The following is a 24,250-nucleotide window of genomic DNA, read 5'->3' as shown; positions in this document are numbered from 1 at the left end:
CATCTGTCGTTTCCTGACTTGTAAATTCTAGCCATTCTGATTGGTGTGAGGTGGTATCTCATTGAGGTTTTGATTTGGATTTCCCTGATGCTGAGCGATATTGAGCACTTTTTCATGTGTCTGTTGGCCATTTGGATGTCCAGAAGTATGTTTAAATAAGGGTAAAATAGTCTATCCAAGTGCTATACTCCTTATAATTTAATCTTTATTTCTGAAATTATTATATCTTTTTAATAGTTCTGTAAGGTTTTTTCTTTATATACTTTGAGGATGTGATTTTATTAACTTACAAATTTAGATATCTTCATGGTAAATTTAACTTATCAGTAGGCAGTGACTTTTTGTTCTAGGATTTTTTTTTTTTTTTTGCCCTTATGTCTATTTTGCTTATATTATTATAGCCACACCAGCTATTGTTTAATCCCTTTGCATTATAACTTTTTCATACTTTATTTTACTTTCAGTGGTTTACGTTTAAATATATCTCTTGTAAGCAACTTATAGGTGAATATTTTAAAATTTTAATTTGATAATTTTTGTCTTTTAACCAGAACTTCTAATCCATTTATTGTATAACAGGTATTTTCTGAAAATGTCTTTATGTTGTCCCCACCCTTGGATGATAATTTCACTGGGTACAGAATTCTGGATTAATAGGTGTTTCCTCTCCAGCATATTGACAAAAATTCCTTAGATTCTTCTTGCTTCCAGTGTTGCTGTCGAAAAGTTGGCTCTCAGTCTAATTGTTGTTGCCGTGAAGATAATCTAACTGCCTTGAAAATATTTTATTTTTCTTATTATAATTTCAATACAATTTAGCTAGGTGTGGATTTCTTTTTATTTATCCAAGTGAGAATAAATTGGGATTATTGAATCTATGGATTAGTATTTTTCATTTAGTCTGGAAAATTCTCAATAATTACCTCTTTAAATGTTGTTTCTGTTCCATTTTTTGCATATATAAGAGACTTTTACCTCTCTTTTATTATTTCTATTACTTTGACTCTCTGAGAGTCATTCTAAATAATTTCTTTAGGTCTATCAGTTCTCTTTTAATGCTCTGGAAATAGAAATAAGTCCAAATTAAATTTGGGCAAAGGTAAAGCTTAGCTTCCTGCATATGTCTTATTGGACTCGTCCCATTAGTTAAATCTGCATCTTAGGCCAAGATCCATGCTCTGGTGCACATTTCATACTCTGAATCTGAGGAATCTTCCTAGAGCTAACAATCCTTCACTACCTTTGCTTGTAATTTGCTTCTGGGTCTGAGTTTACCTCATCATTGAGGTTTGATAACACTGGCCAATCTCATCTACAGATCACTCATCATTATTTATACAAATGGAGCAAATCTATCCAGGATATAGGGATTGAGGTATTATTCACAGAGTTCGATAAGGTTTTTTCAGTTCTGTATTCCTTTCCAAATAGGTGGTGTTGGGGGGGATTGGGAGGAGGGATGCGTCAAATGATTATCCATGTAGTAGTTGAATTGTACAAATCCTCTCCCCTAGTGAGAGGCCAAAGGTATATGCCTGGTTGGTAAAGTTCTCCAGATCCAGAGCTAAAGAAAGCTGTCTCCTATCTAAGACTAACAAAATGACAAAATCAGGGGAATGAAGAGTTAAAAATCTGGGAAAATGCTAGAGTTCAGTAAGTCAAAAGAAGGAATCTGAGGTACGGAGCAAAGGTAAGCTTTAAAAACTAGGGTACAAAACCCCAAATCTGGAATCCATGGAGCTATAGGCAATACCCAAAATTATACAGAAATTGAACAGAATAGGTATTTTTCCCACTTGAGAAATAATATAATTGATGAATACAACTTAGAATTTCTATGCCACAGTGTCTGATGTAGCTTACAGTGTGTTAAAACTTAATGAATAATCTATATAATTGATATTATAATTATACTGTGTTTGATTTTACTTGAACTTCTGCAGGAAAAAGTCACAAAAATCAGTCATCAATTGCACATAAGAATGAAAGCCATGAACCTCACCCAGAGACAGTTCAAAGAGTAACTCCTGTGGAGGATCATGTAGGCACCTGGTTTACAACCACACCTGAAGGAAATCGGATTGGCACCAAAGGATTAGAAAGAATAACAGACATGACCCCATTATTATCCTTTAAGGCCACAGATCCTGTCAACGGAACGGTATGGCAAACTATTGTATATTGCAAAATTTTTATAAATCATTAGAGTTCTGAAACAACACATTAGAAGAGCACCTGACAAATAATTAATTTTTTGTAACTACTTGGTAAATAGTGGGTGGATGGATGAACAGATGGATCCATCTTTGCAAACACAAAACCTTTGTGTGGTTTATTTGACTAGAAAAATGTACCATGAAATACTAATTTTTGAAATGAGAAAGAGATCATGAATATCTATATCACATTTAATACATATAAGATTGTGTCATATATTTCTTTATCTTGGATATATTTGTGTGTATGTCTTATCTTCTAGAAGCTGAGGGGCTACACTTTGTTCCTATTTCTTTGTGTGCAACTGAAATGAGTGGTAGAAATTTATTCATGATCCATGACTTCAAAGAATGTATAGTATATTTAAGGAGATGTTTACATTAAATAATTCAAGAATTTGGCAACATTACAGAGCAACTGGACAAAAGATTTGTAGCCTAAGAATAAGTGACAAATGAGTGGTATAGAAAATAATGGTTTGGGGGCACCTCGATGGTGCCGTCAGTTAAACGTCTAACTCTTGGTTTTGGCTCAAGTCACAATCTCAGGGTCGTGAGATTGAGCCCCATGTCCGGCTCTGCACTTATGCAGAGTCTACTTGAGATTCTCTCTCTCCCTCTGCCCCTCCCATTACTCATGTGCCCTCTCTTTCTTAAATAAATATATAAATAAATAAATAAATAAATAAATAAATAAATAAAATCTTCAAAAAAAAAAAAAGAAAGAAAAGAATGGTTTGGCTTATTATGTGAAATCAAAACTCCTGGGATGAACAATAGTACCTTCTATGTGGCAGGCCTTCTGTTAGGGGGTTGGTTTTTGTTTTTTTTTTTAAGATTTTACTTATTTATTTGACAGAGAGAGAGATAGCAAGAGCAGGAACACAAGCAGGGGGAGAGGGAGAAGCAGTCCTCCCACCGAGCAGGGAGCCCAACCCCAGGACCCTGGTATATGACCTGAGCTGAAGACAGACGCCTAAAACTGAGCCACCCAGGCGCCCTGTGGGGGTTGGGGTTTTGTGTACATTATCTCATTCAGTCTCCACACCAGTGAATATTATACTACTCTGGTGAGGAAATTGGGCCTCAGCAAGTTAAGTAATGCAGTCAAGAGTACACATCCAGGAAGTGCTGGATCCCAATTAGAAGCAGTTGTTGGTGACTGAAAACTGAGCTCTTTCCATTCCTCAGCTAGTCCTCTGACATCTCATGTGGAACTTTGCAGTACCCATGACATGATGGGTAGTTGCCTTATATCTGGGCTTGGGACTTCCTACCCTTGTTTATAACAATGTGCTGCTGGTCAAAAGCAAAATGACTGCTCACTATTGAGATGAATTACATTACCTAAACAAACGTGTTTTCCTTTCTTCTTCAGTCTACTTCTGAAATAATTTTGTAATCTCTTACCTTGTCTGCTAGTTGTATTTTTTGTGAGACTCAAAGTACGTATTATCTCAGGAAGGTTTTCTGGTCACTTCAAATAACTCCCTTTCATTCAGCCCCTGATGTAGATTATTTAGCATAATATGCAAATGCAATGAATATTTCTTAGTAACTCTCTATTTCCCTAATTATTACCTATCACCATTATGGAAGCATGAACCAATGTCCAAGAGCCTGGATTCAAGCATTCGTTGAACATCAGACACCTAACAGATAAATAAAAACAACAGTAATAATAATATTGACTGATCGCTTGCTGTTTGCCAAGCCCTCTTCTCCTTTTATTCTCACAACAGACTTGTGTTGTTTCCATTTTACGGATGAGGCAAAAACAGAAAGGTTAAATAATTTTCCCAAAAGCACATAGCAAGTAGTAGAGTCAGAATGTGAACCCCAAGGTTGCATTCCAGATCCCGTGTGCTTAGCCACCAGGGAAATAAGGGCCAAGAAATCACACGGTTGTACAAAACAAAATTGAAAATGGATGTTTCTTCATGACACCTGACATGAAGTATCACTAAATTAGAGGTGTGGGCACTGCCCTCGTGGTGACACAGACCTGGTTTTGAACCCCAGCCACGCTCCTACTGGTTGTGTGACTTTGGACAAGCTTCTAATCCAGTTTTTCTTATTTACAAAATGGAGATAATAGTCATACCTGAGACAATTGATAAGGTTGATGCCAGATCCAACACTATCAGGTGTTCAGTAAATATTCTTGCTACTGTATTCTTCTCACCACTGAGAATAATAATTTTCCCACCATATGGTGACCAGAAAGTGTCAGTGTTATGTGGTGTTTTGAAATGTTCGAATAATTCTAAATAATAGTAAATATCTCTACTGGCTAAAGAGCTAGTATTAACCCTTGCTGACTTGATGACTGACTGAATGTTAATCACTTTGCCAACATTTTCTCGCTTAATCCACATTACATCCCTGAAGAAGATACTAGTGTTGCCTTCATTTTGCAGATGAGGAAACTAGAGCACAGAGAAGTTAAGCCACTTGCCTAAGTTGCCCAGCCATCTGTGAAGTTAGGATTTGAACTCAGGTAGCTTTACTCCAGAGCTCATGCTCTCAACCACTATATTCTCTCTTTTTTAATTTTTTTATTAACATATAATGTATTACTTGTTTCAGGGGTACAGGTCTGTGATTCATCAGTCTTACACAATTCACAGTGCTCACCATAGCACATACCCTCCCCAAAGTCCATCACACAGCCACCCAATCCCTCCCACCCCCTCCCCTCCAGCAACCCTCAGTTTGTTTCCTGAGATTCAGAGTCTTATGATTTGTCTCCCTCTCTGGTTTTGTCTTGTTTAATTTTTCCTCTCTTCCCTTATGATACTCTGTCTTGTTTCTCAAATTCTTCATATCAGTGAGATCATATGATACTTGTCTTTCTCTGATTGACTTATTTCACTTAGCATAATACCTTCTAGTTCCATCCACGGTGTTGCAAATGGCAAGATTTCGTTTTTTGATGGCTGCATAATATTCCATTGTATATATATACCACATCTTCTTTATCCATTCATCTGTCGATGGACATCTTGGCTCTTTCCACAGTTTGGCTATTGTGGACATTGCTGCTATAAACATCGGGGTGCACGTACCCTTTCGGATCCCTACTTTTGTATCTTTGGGGTAAATACCCAGTAGTGGATTTGCTGGATCATATGGTAGCTCTATTTTCAACTTTTTGAGGAACCACCATACTGTTTTCCAGATTGGCTGCACCACCTTGCATTCCCACCAACAGTGTAGGAGGGTTCCCCTTTCTCCACATCCTTGCCAACATCTGTCATTCCCTGACTTGTTAATTTTAGCCATTCTGACTTCAACCACTATGTTCTTCAGCAGTATTTCTCATTTAACACATTGGCTGAGAGTTCCAATGATAAGAACCTAAAATAATGACAGCATGCATTTCTCTCATATATAGTGATTTCTGCCTACTATAAAGAGATAAGAAGTCAATTATCACCTGCTTCCAATAGCCACAGATATTTGAATCAAAACACAGCTAACAAACCTGCTGTCACATCCATTTGGACTCTTCAGTGAAATACTGTGTCCCTTACACTTAGGACAGTACAAGTTAGAAAATACTCAATGATTGAAATACGTATTACATAATTTGCAATACTGTTCTTGCCAGTTGGACACCATCCGTGCAAGGAAGGAGGGAAGGAAGCATAAATGGGCAGAGGGAGAAGCTGAACTGAGGCACAGACCAGACAAAGCCTCAGCCAACTGGCAGGGGCTCAGGAGCCAGTATGCTCTGCCTCAGCGTCCCGAGTCTGGTAGCAGGAAGCAGACTGGTACGTCCCTGCCTCACTCAGTCACTGGACACAGTTACTCTGGAAAGCTGTGAGTCAGGCAGAGCATCTCTCTGCACCTGGGGCAGACACGGAAAGAGCTGAGAGCCGGAAGCTGTTTGCTGATAGCCCCCGCCCCCCACAGTTGGGGAGGAAGTCCTCTCTTGAAGAGAGATACAGGCCGTGCATCTCCGTATCTGCCACATCTACACATACACACACACACACACACACACACAACTGGGGGTGTAGAGCTTCACTGGTCAACCATTGAGCTACTGTATGTAAGGGACTGATCGTTCTTTCAGAGTGAAGCACTTGTCAGAACTAAGTGAATTTTTTTTCTGTGACTGCTACTCTTTAGTCCTGCTTTGGCTCTGCTTGGGAGAAAGGCTGAAGTCCTTAATCACAGTTTAAAGCTCTCTCTCATTTGATCCTTCACCTTCTGGCCTCATCTCCCACCCTTCTCCTCACTGCTTCCTGGGGTCCTTTGAGTCCCCCGTGCTGCTCCCCTGCACCAACACACCCAAACCAAGCTCTGGCCTTGCTTCCTCTGAGGGGAAGCCAAACCACATCAGAAGTCTCACTATAGACACTGACCAGGTGATCCCTCCAAGGGCTCCTTTGGGGTCTTCCTTAATGACCGTCTTTCTTCCAGGATGGGAGGGAGCATATGATCTGTGTCTTTCTTATGGTCTGTAACTCCTGGAGGATAGGGACTTAAACTTTAGTCTCATCCCATATCGTACCCTCAGCACCTGTCACAGTTCACAGCACATGGCCGGCACTCCACATCGGAACAGACCTGGGACATACGGGGCTGACCAGGTTACCACCCTTTGGCTTCCTGCCTTGGATGATAACAGCTATTTTCCTTCTCAGACCTTCCATCCATCTTCCACAGTAACCCTCTCCACCGGAATAGAAGACATTACAGGTTAAAATTGATAATCAAACTAACAAACATCCAGGCTTTAATCTGCACCTGTATTTGCTCCGCTTTAGGGAAGGACACAAGGCAGCAAATGCAGCGTGATCAGTGGGGCGCCCTCGTCCAACTGGGAGGCCCAGCAACAAGCCACAGGCACAGCTTCCTTTACCCCTCCAGCCCACATGGGGCACGACCGGCAGCCACAGACAAGAGCCTGTGAGCATGTGGATCGGCTTGAAACACAGAGAAGCCACAGCCTCTGTTCCCCACCAATTTTCATGTTCTGTTCTGATGACATTAGACTGAGATGGCATGGCAGGCAATGCAGCCTCCGCCGACCATGCTCACCTTACACCTGTAATTTTCAAGGAGGCAGGACCTGGGATCATTTTCCCAGACAGACCGGGGCCAGGCCAGTCCTGATGTTAACTTTGTTTCTCACAAATACACAATGCCGGGAGGAGCATCAATTTCCAAGTCAAACAGCCTTAGTCGAACACCAGCCCTGGCGCTTGCTGAGTGAACTTGAGCAAATTTCTTAACTTCTCTAAACCTACATTCCCTCATCTACAAAATGGGGATAGCACTGCCTGCCTTCCAGGATTGTTGCAAAGCTTTGACCAAGTAGAGGAGATCAAATTTTAGCTTATAAACGGATAACCAGGATTTTGATGGTATTCAATGAGGTATAAAAATAAACGCACTTGGGATGAACCACCTGACCAAATGATCGTGCTCTGCCTTTGTATGTTCAGGTCATGACAACTCGAGAAGACAGAGTGGTCATTGTGGAAAGAAAAGATGGTACTCGGATAGTGGATCATGCTGATGGTACCAGAATCACAACCTTTTATCAAGTTTATGAAGATCATATTACTCCTCCAGATGATCACAAAATAAGTAAGTTTATTTTTCAAGCATGTGACAATATTTGTGTCTTTAGAATAAGATGAGTAGAAATGTCACTGCTTTTTTTTAACCCACACATAAGAAAAATAATTTTTTGAAGAACTCTCTCAACCAAAGAATACACGTGCAGTCTAGAGCAGGGCCTCTGTGGCCCTTTTGTTACTTTTTTTTATCCTCAACAGATGTGGGAGTGATAAAAGCTCCAGTTGGCTATCTAGTTGGCTATCTATTACTATATAGATGGGTAGTAATAGTACCTTTTTCCATTTTCACTGCTAAAATATAGTGTGGATTGGTGGCAACTAAAAGTTAATGATCATGACTTCATTGCCTGGGACATTAGCTCTCAGACCTGTTTCTGTTGATACTTATGGAACCTGATTTGCATATAGGTGACCTCAGTAAGGTCCTCCTTCAATTCGGAACATGCCTCTCATTATCAGAGAGACGGTGTGAGAGAAGAACAAGCTGCAGATGCTAGTTAACAGACACCTGGGCAGAGACTCTAAAAGCATAATGCCTTTCCTAACCTAAATTTAAACAAGATTTTTAAAGGCAAATTATTCCCTGACTCCCTTTTCTTTAATTCCAGATTTTATTTGTTTAATGCATTAAATGCTTCCTTGCCAAATTAAGTGCAACAAAACTGGCAAGCAAGTGGGAAAAGACCAACCTTCATATCCCACTGGTTAGAGGGAGAATTAAAAGAGCCACTGGAGGGGGCAATTTAAAAATATAAGTTTAAAATGTGCATATCCTATGATGCACTGACTCCACTTCTGGGTATATGTAGAAAGACACTCTTAACAACACTCTTACCCATTTGTACAAGGAAATAGGTTCATGGTGCTACTTGCAACACCAAGTATGATATCAAAATGCTGGGAAATAGATGTCCATCAACAGCAGAATAGAAACATAAAATGCAGTATTTTTTTTTTTAAATGGTCCTGAAATGCACTTTATTATATCAGGAGTCTTTTTTTTTTTAAAGATTTTATTTATTTATTTGAGAGAGAGAATGAGATAGAAAGAGAGAGCATGAGACGAGGGAGGGTCAGAAGGAGAAGCAGACTCCCTGCCGAGCAGGGAGCCCAATGCGGGACTCGATCCTGGGACTCCAGGATCATGACCTGAGCCGAAGGCAGTCGCTTAACCAACTGAGCCACCCAGGTGCCCCAAATGCAGTATATTTTTACAAAAGAATACTATACAGTAGTTAAAAGGAATGAAGTACACACATACACACAAATACCCACACATCTATATATCAAGATGGCTAAAGGTCTCAAAGCGATGTCAAGTAGAAAAAAGTAGGTGTAGAAGGATACATACAGTAATATGTAATGTATGCATATTTAAAGCTCACAAAAGATGATACATTATTTTGATTCATATATTTATAGAAAAGATAAAAGTAGACTTCAAGAGAAGGGAATAAACCCAGAGATAAGGAGAAAAGTGAACTTCAACTTACCTGTAATTTTTCTCTTATATACATATTAAGAATGTTGAAACAGATATGGCAAACTATTAACAAGTGTAAATTTTGATTGGTGAGTATATGAATAGTTAAATTATTTGTTATGCTCTTCTGGGTGTTTTCAATTTCTCAAAATAAAAACAGTAGTGAGAACAAAACAGCACACTAAATTAAGTAGGAAGAGTTATTCTGGAAGAATTACTCTGCACTGACAGTGAGTAGGCCACACACCAGCCCCGTGGAGTGAGTTCTCAGCACTTGGTCTCAGCTTCTAGTCCAGGTGGCCAGGAGACAGGAGCAAACTCAGCAGGCAGGCGTGTTTCCCAGTGTGTGCGTCCTGTCAAATGCTTACCTTGCATTTGCTTGCAGCTGAAAGTCCTCAAACTGTCACCAGGCAGGTGAAGTGCGTGCGGATAGAAAACTCACACTACGCCACTATCATCACCAACTGCGAGGACAGTAGCTGCTGTGCCACCTTTGGGGATGGGACGTCTATTATTGCAAAGCCACAGGGAACATACCAGGTGGGTCTAGGGGGAGATGAGGAGTGCCAAAGGGAAGTGTCCGTTCAACTAAGAAAACCCACTCCTCTGGGGCGGTGAATATTCCTGCCATGTACAGCTGTTGTTCCTTTTGTCTCATGTTCTTAGAACACACTTCTCAATCTCTTTTTACTTACTCATCTTCTTTTTACAGTCCATTACAGAAAAACACTGTCCTGCTTGTCTTACAATGCTTTGGTATTTTGGGATCAAGGTTTTAAACCAGAATGTATTTGTTGGGGATCTTTTATGTGGTAGGTGGCAGGCACTGTTAGAAGCACTCATGTGATCTGTCCTGTGCCTACCCGACCAGCTTCACCTCCTGCCACCTCTGTCCTTATTCACACTCTCCCGTCCTTCCCATCTCTAGTCCATTGCCACTTCACCAAGAGTCCCCACAGGATGGGAGGGAGCATATGATCTGTGTGGTCCTAGGAGAGCAGCTTGCAAAGCTTTGTTCTTGAAGGCTCAGGAGGGAGCACTGTTAGCAACTCCTGTACCTTCCTACATTTCCCTATTAATCACAACCACCTCGTGTCAGCCTGTAGTCCCTTTAGCCTTGGAAGGATTTGCCCTCATCTTTCCACTTGCCGGAGAAGAGACACAAGTGCCAAGATGTCACATACAATGTCACAGGATACTGAGAGCACAAAACCAGAAGATGACTGACAAAGACCTCAGTGACAAACATTTGTTATTGTGAAAGCTGCTAAAGCCAGTTTATCCCTCCCATCTCTCCAAATAATGTTATCCTACTCCCTCTTCTTCCAGTGTAGACCGTTATGGAGCAAGGCAGGTGCTGAAAATGAGACACGATTGTGAAGTGTGGCAGTTGGCTAAGGGGTGCAATTTTTCTTCTACAATACTCAGAATGTCCATTTTTTCCAGCAGATTGGCAGCATATTCCAGTACCACGTGTGCTACCAGATGTCATGAGAATCCCCTAAGATTGTGTGATGAGTCCACTTTTTGTCTTGTTTTTATCACAGTCCCAAACTCAAATGGTTACAACTATGAGGGCAAAGGAATTTTAGAACCAGTGACAGTTGCCACTGGAGAAAGAGACATAAACAGAAAAGAGATCCAACTAAGACACATTCGGTGTCTGCCACTATTGTGTAGCCACTTGTTCCTTCCAGCTTTGCCCAATCTCCCAAAACACAGCCCAAGAATGGATTGGAAGGTTGACCACTCTTGGTTGAGAAACACACAGACCTTAGTTCCCAACTGGAAAAAAAAAAAAAACCTCCAAATAAATTTACCAACACCTATTATAGTTCTGTAGTTGTATAGCACTGAAAGATGGCATTCAAATATACCCTCTGCCCATCCCCTATTGGTTGGTCATCACTTCATCACTCACCAGCATGAGAACAATGGGCAGTATGATGAGTGAGGCTGGATTTTAAGCAATGTAATAAAAAAAAAAGGAGGTAGATCTTGGTATTATCTACCATTGTACCTTAGCAGCACTAAAAAGATTAACCAAGACATCAAATAGGAGGCAGGTATAACAGTTGCTATCCTCTATGACTATAATGTGTCACAAGTAGGGGTGGGACCATCCACCCAGCTAGAGGGTTTCAGGAAGACAAGATGATAAATATGGGTCTATTAGCCCCCATGGGAAACCTTCCTCTGTCCCTCGTTCTAGGAACTGAAACCAGTTTCCCTAGACCAGAAGGCCTATTGTCTTTCTGGGGAAAGTGTGTGTATGTGTGTGTGTATGTGCTGGAACAGGCTTCTGAAAGAGAGTAGTCAGACTATTCTTCTATGCCAGTATGATCCAGCCTAAGTGGTTCCTTTGGGGAAGATACAGAAATGTAATAAGCATTTATAAGAATACTTTGGAGGAGGACTTCAAGAGTCCTTGTCTTTGTTAGCAATACCATAAACAAACACCTTATAATAATGGAATGTGGTTATATCCTCTACTCGGTATGTGAAATCAGTTGGAAGAGGAAAATTTTATAGTAAACTTTGAGCAGTATATATAAAATATGAGAATGTAAAATGAGAATTCTATTTGCTAACTGGCTATCGGGTTAATCAGAAACAATCTCTAGCAGAAAATGTGGGTCATCACTATATTTGCCATGTTGAGCCTGTAGGCTTCAGCATAGATGTTTCTCCAGGTTAACTTCCTAGAAAGAAATGCACGTCCTGTTTATCAGGTTTACTTTTGTCATTTCTATATTGTTGCTTCACCTGGTCTATGGTATGTGTCTTAACAGTGGATGTTACAGGACATCCCTTCTCTGTCCAGAGCAGCTTTCAGTAAATCATGGAGTCAAATCTGACAGTTTGGGTCCATTTTGATGAGGACTTTTGGAGGCCAGGAAAGTTGCAAATTTACCAGCCACCAGTGCCTACTCTAAAATGTGCCTGAAACCACAGTAAAGTCTCAGAATTAGCCAAGGTCAAATGGGGTTCTCTGGGCCTGGGCAATGGTGGGTAGTCAGTATGAGACACTCCAGAATGGTAGAGTAAGGACCTCTGAAAATACATTACTACACAAAAACAACTAGAAAACTGAAAATATTGTCAAAATCAACTTTTTCAGAACTCTGGAAATTAACCAAAGGATTACAACAATCAGAAAAGCAAAGAAAGACAAAGACTTGATCCTGGGAAGTACAGCAAGATTCATGGTGATTTCACTTGCCATATTCCCCTCCCCGCCCCCAGCTTCATGGTACCCTTCAAAATCAACACCCTCACATTCATGATAGCAATGAAAACCAGCATGCCAGCAAACACTGAAAGAGGAAGAATAGATTTAGAGCTCTCCAAAAGTCTCACCACAAAATATTGTCATTGTTGACCTGTTTGGCTGTTCCCTGGAAACCCCATTTGCAAGGGTTATCTTTATTTGATCTGACTCTGAGCTCACTCACCACAGACTTTTCCCCAAATGGAGGTAATTATTTAACATTACAGCTGCCTGAAGTGGCAATAACAAACAAGAGGGTGAACAAAAAAATTAAAAAGGAACAGCTGGGGAACAGAAGCCCATATAAGGCTTTGAAAAGCTCTGACACATTCCTTGGAATCATCCTCTTCTGAGGGCTCTGTTTGCATACTGGGGTATTCTTTTCAGTACTCCAGCTGGAAGTTTATAACTCTACTTAGCCTTTACTCCCTGCTTATGCAGATCCTCTTGATCAGCAAGAGTGAAAGATTAGGGCTTTCTGAGCTCTTTTCCAGGCATGCATACAGTCCTGCACATGAATGTGGCTTTCTAGATTCCAAGGAATATGTGCTTATAATGTATAAAGATGTAATTTTTTTTTTACAATACTAACACAAAGTAGGAGGGAAGGAATAGAGCTATATAGGTGCAAAGATTTTGTATAATATTGAAATTAAGTTAGTATTATTTCAATCTTGATGGTTATAAATTAAGACATTATTTGTGATCTTCAAGAAACTCTAAGAAGGGGCGCCTGGGTGGCTCAGTTGGTTGGGCGACTGCCTTCGGCTCAGGTCATGATCCTGGAGTCCCAGGATCGAGTCCCACATCGGGCTCCCTGCTCAGCAGGGAGTCTGCTTCTCCCTCTGACCCTCCTCCCTCTCATGCTCTCTGTCTCTCATTCTCTCTCGCAAATAAATAAAATCTTAAAAAAGAAAAAAAAAGAAACTCTAAGAAAATAATGGAAAAATATATAGTAAAAGAAACAAGGGAACTAAAATGGCAAAAAATGTCTATTTAAAGGCAGTAGTGGATGAATACAGGGGGAAAAGAAGCATAAAGCATACAGAAAACAAATAAAAAATTGGAAGATATAAATCTGACTTCAGTAATTACATTAAGTACAAATGGATTAAATAACCCAATAAAAAAGCAGATATTGGAAGAATGAATTAAAAAACATGATCCACATATACGCTGTTGACAAGAGATACACTTATATGGTCAAAGACACAAACAGTTTGAAGGGAAAAGGATGAAAATAGATAGACCTGCAATAAGTAATTGAAAGGGAACTAGAGTGGCTATACTAATTCAGACAAAATAGATCTTACAACAAAATATTATCAGAGACAAAGAGGTTATGTTATAATGATAAAAGGATCACTCCATCAAGAAAACATAACAACTATAAACATATTAGGCACCTAACAACACGTCCAAAACATCTAGGTAGTTCCAGAGTTGTACATTATACAATTTAAAATGTCAAGTTTTTTCTCTGAGATCTGCTCTTACTGAAGTGGATCAGTGATGAAATTAGCCAAATCTGAGCATCAGAAGACCTTGCAGTCTACCTGATGCATGATCTCTGTAGTTCTGAGAAGCAAACGTAATTTAAAATAATAAGGGCTTGTGTCTGGAGATGTGTGTGTGTGTGTGTGTGTAAAGGTGACCGTGTATAACTGAGGACTTGATGAATGAGATTGGGGGAAGGAGAAGGGGAGATGTGTGTGTGTGAGACTAATGAGTTCTGAGCAATGATGAAAAGGTTTTACTACTGACCTTTACAACTATAAAGGCTTCTACACTTGATCTGAGTTCAGAATTAAAGAAAAAGAAGTCTAGTTTTAAATAGTAAAAACTGGCTTAGTTAAAACGAGAAATAGACAATTCAACAATAATATTTGGGAGACTTTAGTAGCCCATTTTCAGTAATGGATAAAATAATAAACAATAAAAGTGAATAATAAAAGAAAAATAAAAGACTTAAACAGCAGAATAACCCAACAAGACCTACTAGACATCTATAGAACACTCCACTCATCAACAATAAAACACATTATTCTCAAGTGCACATGGAACATTCTCTAGGAAAGACTATGTGTTATACCACAAAACAAGTCTCAGTAGATTTAAAAGGATCAAAATCATACAAAATATTTTCTACCACCACCATGGAATTAAATTAAAAATCAGTAACAGAAAGAAGTTTGGGAAATCCACAAATATGTGAAAATTAACACGGAGAAGAAATCACAAGAAAATTGCTTTGAGATGACTGAAAATAAAACCTTAATATCCCAAAACCTATGGAATGCTGCAAAAGCAATGCACAAAGGAAAATTTCTAGTTTTATATTGCCTAAATATGTATACTATAAAAGATCTCAAATCAATAACCTAACTTTCCACCTAAGAAACTAGAAAAAAGAAGGCAAACTAAAATCAAAGCAAACATATAGAAGTAAATAATAGATTATAATAGAAATAAATAAAAGACAGAATAGAAAACAATAGAGAGAGTCAACAAAACCAGAAGTTGTTTCTTTGAAAAGATCAACAAAATTGAAAAACCTTTAGGGAGAGAGAGAGAGAAAGGGAGAAAGGGTGGGGAGAGACCCAAATTACTAGAATTAAGAATGAAAGAGAAAACATTTTTTCCAACCTTCCAGAAATGAGAAGAATTATAAGGAAATACTATGAATATCAATAGATTAGATACCATAAATGAAATAGATAAATTTCTGGAAAGGTACAAACTTCTAAATCTGAGTTAAGAAGAACTAAAAAATCAGAATAGACCTATAAGAAGTAAAGAGATTGAATTGGTAATTTTAAAACTTAGCACACAGAAAAGCCCAGGCCCAGATGGCCTCACTGGTAAATTCTACCAAACATTTACAGAAGAATTAATACTGAAGAATTTTCACAAACTCTTCCAATATATAGAAGAGAAGGGAACACTTCCCAACTAATTCTATCTGGTCAGTATTACCCTGTTACCTAAACCAAAGTTATCACAAGAAAACTCCAGACCAATATATCTTATGAAGATAGATAAAAATCTTCAAGAAAATGCTAGCCAACTGAATCCAGCAACATGTAAAAAGGATTATACATTGTCACCAAGTGGGATTTATCCCCAAAATTTAAGGTTGGTTCAAGATGCAAAAATCAATCAATATAATATACCGTATTAAAAAATAAAGGACAGAAACCACATGATTATCTACATAAGACTCAGAAAAAACATTTGACAGAATTCAATACCCTCTCATGATTAAAAAAAAAACAACAAAAACAAAACTCAATGCACTAGGAAGAGAAGGAAACTTCTTCAACCTCATAAAGGGCATCTACAAAACAAAACAAAACAAAAAAACCCACAGCTAACAAACAGCATTCTTATTGGTAAAAGACTAAAAGCTTTCCCCCTAAGATCAGGCACAGGACATGAATGTTTGCTCTCATCCTTCCAACTCAACATTGTACTGAAGGCTCTAACCAGGGCAATCAGACAATAAGAATAAATAATGTGCAAGCAGATTGGAAAGGAAAAAGTAAAACATCTCTCTTTTTACAGATGATATAAAAGTGTATTTAGAAAATCCTAAGGAAGGCAATCTACCAAGAACACAATGTACACACACACACACACAATTAGAACTAATAAAAAAGTTCAGCAAGTTTGCAAGATATAAGATCAATATACAAAAGTCAATTGTATTTTTCTACATTAACAAAGAGCAATCCAAAATTGAAATTAAGAAAACAATTCTGTTTAAAGTAGCATCAAAAGGAATAAAATACTTCAACAAATGGTGTTGGGAAATCTGGACAGCTACATGCAAAAGAATGAAACTCAACCACTTTCTTATACTATACACAAAAATAAACTTAAAATGGATTAAAGACCTAAATGTGAGACCTGAAACCATAAAAGTCCTAGAAGAGGGCACAGGTAGTAATTTCTCTGACACTGGCTGTAGCTATATTTTTTTTAGATATGTTTTCTGGAGCAAGGGAAACAAAAGCAAAAATAAACTGTTGGGACAATATTAAAATTCCTTCTGCACAGTGAAGGAAACAATCAACAAAAACTAAAGGAAAACCTACTGAATGGGAGAAGATATTTGCAAATGATGTATCTGATAAAGGGTTAGTATCCAAAAAATATAAAGAACTTACACAACTCAACACACACACAAAATAAATAATCCAATTAAAAAATGGGCAGAAGACGTGAACAGACATTTTTCCAAAGAAGACATACAGACATGAAAAGATGTTCAACATCACTCATCATCAGGGAAATACAAATCAAAACAACAGTGAGAGATCACCTCACACTTGTCAGAATGGCTAAAATCAACACTACAAGAAGCAACAAGTGTTGATGGGGATGTGGAGAAAAAGGAACACTTTGCACTGTTGGTGGGAATTTGAACTGGTGCAACCACTGTGGAAAACAGTATGGAGCTTCCTCAAAAAGTTAAAAATAGGACTACCCTATGACCCAGTAATGGCACTACTGGGTATTTACCCAAAGAATACAAAACCCCTAATCTGGAAGGATATATGCACCCCTATGTCTATTGAGCATTATTTACAATAGCCAAATTATGGAAACAGCTCAAGTGTCCATTGATGAATGGATAAAGAAGATGTAATATATATATATATATATATATATACATATACATACACACACACACACACACACACACACTATGGAATATTTCTCAGCCATAAAAAAGGAATGAAATCTTGCCATCTGCAGCAACATGGATGGAGCTACAGAGTATAATTATAACCCTAAGTAAAATAAATCAGTCAGAGAGAGACAAATAGCTTATGATTTCACTCATATGTGAAATTTAAGAAAAAAACAAATGCAGAAAGGGAAAAAAGAGAGTGATAAGCCAAGAAAGAGACTCCTAACCATAGAGAACAAACTGATGATTACTAGAGGAGAGGTGAGTGTGGGATGGTGAAATAGGTGATATGGATTTAAAAAGGAATAAAAGGAATAAAATAATTAGAAATAAATTTAATAACACTGAAAACTACAAAATATCACTGAAAGAAATTAAAGAAGACGTAATAAATAGAAAACATCACATGTTAAGTTTATGGAAGACTTAATATTGTTAAGATGGCAGTACTCCCTACATTCTTTATTAACATCTCAGCTGCCTTTTTTGCAAAACTTGATAAGCTGATACCAAAATTCTTATGTAAATTCGAAGTACTCAGAATAGCCAAAACAATCTTGAAAAAGAACGAAGTTAGATGACTCACACTTCCTGATTTCAAAACTTACTACAAAGCTACAGTAATCAAGACAGTGTGGTACTAGAATAAAGATAGGCATATAGATCAATAGAATAGGACTAGGTATTCACTTATTACCAACTTGTGGTCAATAAACTTTTTATAAGCATGCCAAGCTAATTCAGTAGCAAAAAGAATAGTCTTTCAACAAATGGTGAATAAAGTTGGACCTGTATCTTACACTATACACAGAAATTAATTCAAAAGCACAAGGACTTAATTGTAAAAGCTCAAATGACAAACCTCTTAGAAGAAAACATAGTGCAAATCTTCATGTCTTTGAATCTGGCAACAGTTTCTTAGATGACATCAAAAGCACAAACTTTCATCAAAAAGAGAAAAGTTTGCACTTTAAAGGACACCACCCAGAAAGTGAAAAGACAACCTACAGAATGGAAGATATTATTTGTAAATCATACAAATGATAATAGTCGAGTATCCAGAATATATAAAGAACTACTACAACTCAGCAATGAAGACTAACAATCCAATTTTTTTAAATGGGAAAGGATCTGAATAGACATTTCTCCAAAGAAGTGATATAAATGACAAATAAGCACATGAAAAGATGCTCAACATCATTAGTCATTAGGGAATTGCAAATTAAACTATGAGATACTACTTCCCACCCACAAAAATGACTGGAATAAAAAAGACAGACAGTAATAAGTGTTAGTGAGATTGTGGGGAAATTGAAACCCTCATACATTGCTGATAGGAATGTATAATGGTGCAATCACTTTGGAAAACAGTTTGGCAGTCCCTCAAAAAGTTAAAAATAGAGTTATCATATAACCCAGCAATTCCACTCCTAGGTAGGTGTCCAAAGGAAATTAATATATACATCCACTCAAAAATTTGTATGCAGATGTTGATAGCATTGTTAATAATAGCAAGATTGTGAAAATAACACATATGTCCAATCAACTCACAAATAAACAAAATTTTATATATCTATACAATGGAATAGTATTGATCCATGAAAAAGAATGAAGTATTGATACACACAACAACATGGATGAATCTTGAAAATATTATGCTAAGTGAAAGAAGCCAGACACAAAAGGCCTCATACTGCATGCTTCCATCTGTATGAAATGTCTAGAATATTCAAATCCATAGAGATAGCTGATCACTGGTTGCCAGGATAGGGTCAGGGGTGATGCAGAGTGACTGCTCATGACATCAGTGTTTCTTTTTGGGATGCTGAAAATGTTCTGAAATTAGTGATAACATTTGCACATGTTTTTGAACATAGTAAAATCCATTGAATGTATACTTTATGGTATGTGAATTATGCCTCAAAAATGAGTCTATCTGAACCAGAAGTTATTACATGAAAGCTAATACTTAAGGACTGTGTCAGCCACCAGAGGAACGCAGACAAATAAGAGTTCTTAAAAGCATTTGTCCTATAGCTTCTGACTGAGATACATTTTGCCCAAGAACATGAAGGATTCCAAACATTTTTAATAGAGGCGAGTGTGTTGACTTCAGTTAAAATATATTTTTATTATTTCATGTTAAATATCTGACATAAGAAGGCACAAGGCAAGTACTTGGAAAAGATATTAAAGTGAGTAGATAAATTATGAGGACACAAAAGGAATTGTACCCTGATTATTCAGTTTGCCTCTTTATCAGGGAGCCCTTTCCAAAGCTCAAGTCCTCTCTTGGATAATGTTTGTTTGTTTGTTTTTTTCCTGGATAAAAACAATTTATGGCTGAGATCTATGTATAATCTTTTTTCCTAAAAATGATTTTCCAAATCCTTCATGTTGAACAAGACATTTTAAATAATTTCTCTCTTTCTGTTACCCTTCCAGGTGTTACCTCCAAACATAGGCTGCCTCCACATTGATAGGGATTGCTCAGCTATATATTGCCATGAATTAAGCAGTGATATATACCACCCTTTCCAAAAACGTGAGCAGCTAAGAGCTAGCAGGTACATCATGAAGCACACATCAGAGGTTATCTGTGAGGTCCTGGATCCTGAGGGAAATACCTTTCAGGTAAAGTGCATCATTAGAATGGAGAAAGGGGCTGGATTTTTTTTTTTTTTTTTTTTTTGAGATATTTCACACTAGAGCGCTTCCATGAAGCTTATACCTTGGTGGCCTTGGGATTAGTTACCCACTTACTGCTGATACTTTGCATAAGCAATAATGAATGTCAATATCTTTGCTTCTCAAATGTACTTCTAAGGGGATAGAAAGTCAAACAGTTGGGATGGTAGAAATGTTAAGGCCAAATAAAGAATTAGAATGGAAGGGAAGAAGCATTACTAAACATTTAAAAATAATGCCAACAAAAAGAAATGATATAAGAATGGTCTGTATCCAGGATAATTGAGAACGAGTTTGCTTGACTAGGCAGAGAATCCATGGTGAGAAGTATCAATTAGTGAGGGTTCTAGTAGGATTGAAGATGGGGAGGTGGGAGCAGCACTTAGCTAGTAGATGGTAGAGCTCTATCTTCTGTTTCTCTGTCCAACACCACAACTATCCTCTTACATCCAGGCCTAAAGCTGGCAAACCATGGCCACCTCTTTATATAGGCCCATGAGCTAAAAATGGCTTTTATATTTTTAAATGGTTGGGAAAACTCAAAAGGAGAAGAATATTTCATGACACATAAAAATTACAGGAAATTCAAATCTCAATGTCATGATACAGTTTTATTGGAATACAGCCATGCTCATTCGTCTCCGACTGCTTTTGCATACAATGGTAGAGATGAGTAGTTGCAACAGAAACTGTGTGGCCTACAAATCCTAAAATATTTCCTCCCTATCCCTTGAAAAAAATGGTTTGCCAACCCCTGCTCTAAGCATTTCTCCTTGTTTCACTCCTCCACCCAACAGTAGAAGTTTGTGTATCAGCTAGTAGGTGGTGAAGTTATTTTTCAGATTTGGAACCATAGCACAGAGTCCCCAGCTTTGGTTTGGTATGCAGAGTAGCCCTGATCCTGCTTGGTTTTTTGGCCCTCAAAAAATGAGACTCTTCCCAGCATGAGTTCAGGCTGCTAACAAATTTCAATTTATAGTGAATTGAAATTGAACCTTAAAGCCCTAAACCCTCTAAGTTTAAACACATGGGACATTCAGGCCAAGCATTCTTCTAGGCATTAATGCTCTTCTTGGGCATCTCCTTCAATGGTCTTTCAGCCTGAACCACACTCCTTCGTGGAGAGATCCATGCCATATCTAAATAGTAGTAATGGCTAGAACCTTTCTTCTCATGCTGATACTACATCTCATGCTGATACTAAATCTCATGCTGATACTAAATCTTTAGTATCATGAATCCTGATTCTGCACTTGTAATCACAGAATATAAACTTCTCCATACTATCACTTCTTGAGTATTTCAAGACATCTATCACATAAGTAGTCTCTCATCAATGTTTAAATCCCCAGTTCCTAACTAATGCTCAAAAGATAAGGTTTTGAGTCCCCTGCTATCTTTGCCACCTTCCTCTGAGTATATTCCAGTTTGTCTTCCAGTTTGTATTCACAGTCTAGGTGTGGTTTTAAGTAGAGATGTGCCACTGGGTTTTCACTTTTATTAATGCCAACTGTACTTAATATTACCTTGGAGATAAATATCCCTGATTTTCTGAATATACCAAAAGACCACATGCTTTCTCAAATGGGAAACACAAGCTTCATGACATTTCTTTTCTTTTAGTTCCTTACATACTTTGCCCCTTAGGTTATGGCTGATGGTAGCATATCAACTATGGTACCTGAAAACAATTTGGAAGAGGATCTAAGTGAAAAAGCTGAAGGCTATGATAATTTATCATCTACTCACCTTTATAAGAATCATCTGCAAATCTATGGTGAACACGTGCCCAGGTAATATGATAAAAATAATACCATGACTTTTTTTTTAAAGATTTTATTCACTTATTTGAGAGAGACAGACAGAGAGAGCACAAGCAGAAGCAGGGGGAAGGCAGAGGGAGAGGCAGACTCTCCCTGCTCAGCAGGGAGCCCAACTTGGGGCTCGATCCCAGGACCCTGAGATCATGACCTGAGCTGAAGGCAGACAATTAACCAACTGAGCCACCCAGGCACCACTGACTTTTATTTTAAATTCCAAGTTTAAGGAGCACTTTAACTAATACTTCAAGTGGTTTGATTTTATTGCTTCAAATAGGTTTTTTGTCGTTTATGCTGATGGATCAGGAGTGGAACTTCTTCGTGACAGTGACATAGAAGAATACCTATCCTTGGCATATGGAGAATCCTCTACTGTTGTTCTCCAGGACCCAGTACAGGAACAACCAGGTAGGGAATCCAGAATGTCTGGAAGTCATTGTGTCTCCTTACCAGCTCTCAGCCTCTTTATCCAGTCCACCCCCATGTCAACTCTACTTTCTTCCTTTGCTCACTTTTCAACTCTACTTGCCACCTGGCCATGTCAACCTGTGTCTACAGTTATTTATGTTCATTCCAAGCTTTATCTGAGCATCAGCCTATAAACTGTGTATGAGTCCTTCTCCTACCTGTAAGCAGATTTGAATCTGTCTTTAGATATGTTAGGTATGTAGCTATGATTCTATTTATGTGTTCCTTTCATCTTGGTAGGGAAAAAACAGAAAAGTGAGATATTGCTTGTAAGTTCATTTTTTTTTGTCATTTTGAAGGTGTTGCCTTGATGAATTTAATATAATAAGAAAAGAAAATATGTTTGATGTGTGAGTTAGAAAGCCAACCTGAAATATAGGATAAGTTTATATATATATATATATAGTCATTGTGTATATTATTCTCATCAATTTTAAAGAAATCAGTGTGTGGCTAAAGATTAGAGACACATAATGCATCAAGAAAGAATCATCAGAAGGGCACCTGGCTGGCTTAGTTGGTAGAGCATGCAACTCTTGATCTTGGGATTGTGAGTTTGAGCCCCACATTGGATGTAGAGATTACTTAAAAAAAAAAATCTTTAAAAAAAAAAAAGAAACATCAGTTTATGTCATATGTGTATTTAAACATAGATATAAACTTGGATGTCATCTATGTATGAACCAATGTTTTGTATCTAGGTTTATGTATGTTCCTTTTTTATCTGTTCTCTGGTTGGTGGGATATACTTTACACTTATTTATGAATATGCCTGCATCCCTGCACACTTACATCTTTTAGTGTATCAATGCACATGTGCATGATATAGTAAACCTTGTTCTTTGTGAATATGGAGAGTGGGCGCTCTGACTGGTTGTGCAGTGCATGTGTAGAACTATATGAGAATTCATTGCAAATGGCTTTGTTAGTTATTGCACTAGCATCTACTTGATAACCTACAATGTGCAAACACACTGGCTGGGTATTAGGAATACAGTAGTGAGCTAAAACAGCGTGGATCCTGCCTTCATAGAGCTTAGAGTTTAATGAGAGAGATAGGCATTAATTGTATAGCACACAATAACTGTGATTATATGATTATCAATTAGAATAAGGTCTTTGAAGGAAAGGAATAGGTTTCCTTTTTTTTTTTTAAAGATTATATTTATTTATTCATGAGAGACAGAGAGAGAGAGAGAGAGAGGCAGAGGGAGAAGCAGACTTCCCACGGAGCAGGGAGCCCGATGCGGGACTCGATCCCAGGACTCTGGGATCATGACCTGAGCCGAAGGCAGATGCTTAAGCATCTGAGCCACCCAGGCGCCCAGGAATATGTTTCCATTAGAGCAGGAATCTGATGTAGTCTAGAAGTCTTCCCTGAAGACAGTGGAGCTAAGAACTGGTGGAAAAGTAGCAGTTGATTAAAATAGTAGGGAGAGATTTCTTGGAAGAGACAGTACAAAGCAGAAAGCAAAAAGCCATAGAGAAGAGGGAGGAAAAGGCCAAAGTAGCTACATAGAAGGAGGAATGGTGTGAGTTGAGGCAGGATGAGAAAATACTGAGGTATCAGTTTTATCCGGCAAGCAGTGGGAGGTCAAAGAAATGTTTAAATCATGGCCTAATGTAATCAGTCACTCTGACTGCTAGCAGGATTCAGTCGCAGAGTAGATCTGGGTAGAAAAGCTGGTTGTTGCTGTAGCCCAGAACAGGATCTCGCAGACACAAATGATCCAAAGTAGGTCAGTGGATGTGCTCAAGTGAACCAACAAGACCTGGATGTGGTTTTTTAAAGAATGGTAAGGTATCAATTAATAATTCCACGTGATCTAAACCCAGTCTCCAGGTGTCACAGTAGCTAAAAGCCTCACTTTTCTTGTTTAGATCATAAGGTTCTTAATCATAATCACTGCGTATTGCAGTGTTTGTTGAGGGGCGCCTGGTTTGGCTCAGTCGGTTAAGTGTCGGACTCTTGGTTTCTTCTCAGGTCATGATCTCATGGGTCGTGAGATAG

The 24,250-nt window shown here is 38.2% G+C and overlaps 1 protein-coding gene and 2 non-coding genes across 8 annotated transcripts in view; all 3 read left to right on the top strand.

Annotated features, from left to right (window-relative positions):
• The window catches only part of SPAG17 (sperm associated antigen 17), a 218,826-nt gene that overhangs the window by 145,058 nt on the left and 49,518 nt on the right, over window positions 1-24,250 (top strand). For all 6 annotated transcript variants that reach the window (XM_081815775.1, XM_081815773.1, XM_081815772.1 and 3 more), the window contains 6 exons: window positions 1,944-2,161; window positions 7,676-7,820; window positions 9,682-9,836; window positions 19,709-19,897; window positions 21,599-21,744; window positions 22,049-22,179. In XM_081815775.1, coding sequence (XP_081671901.1) covers window positions 1,944-2,161; window positions 7,676-7,820; window positions 9,682-9,836; window positions 19,709-19,897; window positions 21,599-21,744; window positions 22,049-22,179 — 984 coding nt within the window. The remainder of the gene's footprint in view (window positions 1-1,943; window positions 2,162-7,675; window positions 7,821-9,681; window positions 9,837-19,708; window positions 19,898-21,598; window positions 21,745-22,048; window positions 22,180-24,250) is intronic.
• Window positions 14,072-14,151, top strand: LOC145721337 (small nucleolar RNA U2-19). The gene has a single exon (XR_014145020.1). It is a non-coding gene; the product is annotated as a small nucleolar RNA U2-19 (small nucleolar RNA).
• On the top strand, window positions 14,302-14,371 carry LOC145721335 (small nucleolar RNA U2-30). The gene has a single exon (XR_014145018.1). It is a non-coding gene; the product is annotated as a small nucleolar RNA U2-30 (small nucleolar RNA).

This window comes from Leptonychotes weddellii, chromosome 4, assembly GCF_054177405.1.
Source record: "Leptonychotes weddellii isolate Sample4059 chromosome 4, ASM5417740v2, whole genome shotgun sequence".
NCBI classification, from domain to species: domain Eukaryota; kingdom Metazoa; phylum Chordata; class Mammalia; order Carnivora; family Phocidae; genus Leptonychotes; species Leptonychotes weddellii.
Note: the sequence above shows the minus strand (reverse complement) of the source record. Positions and strands in the feature narration are given on the sequence as shown.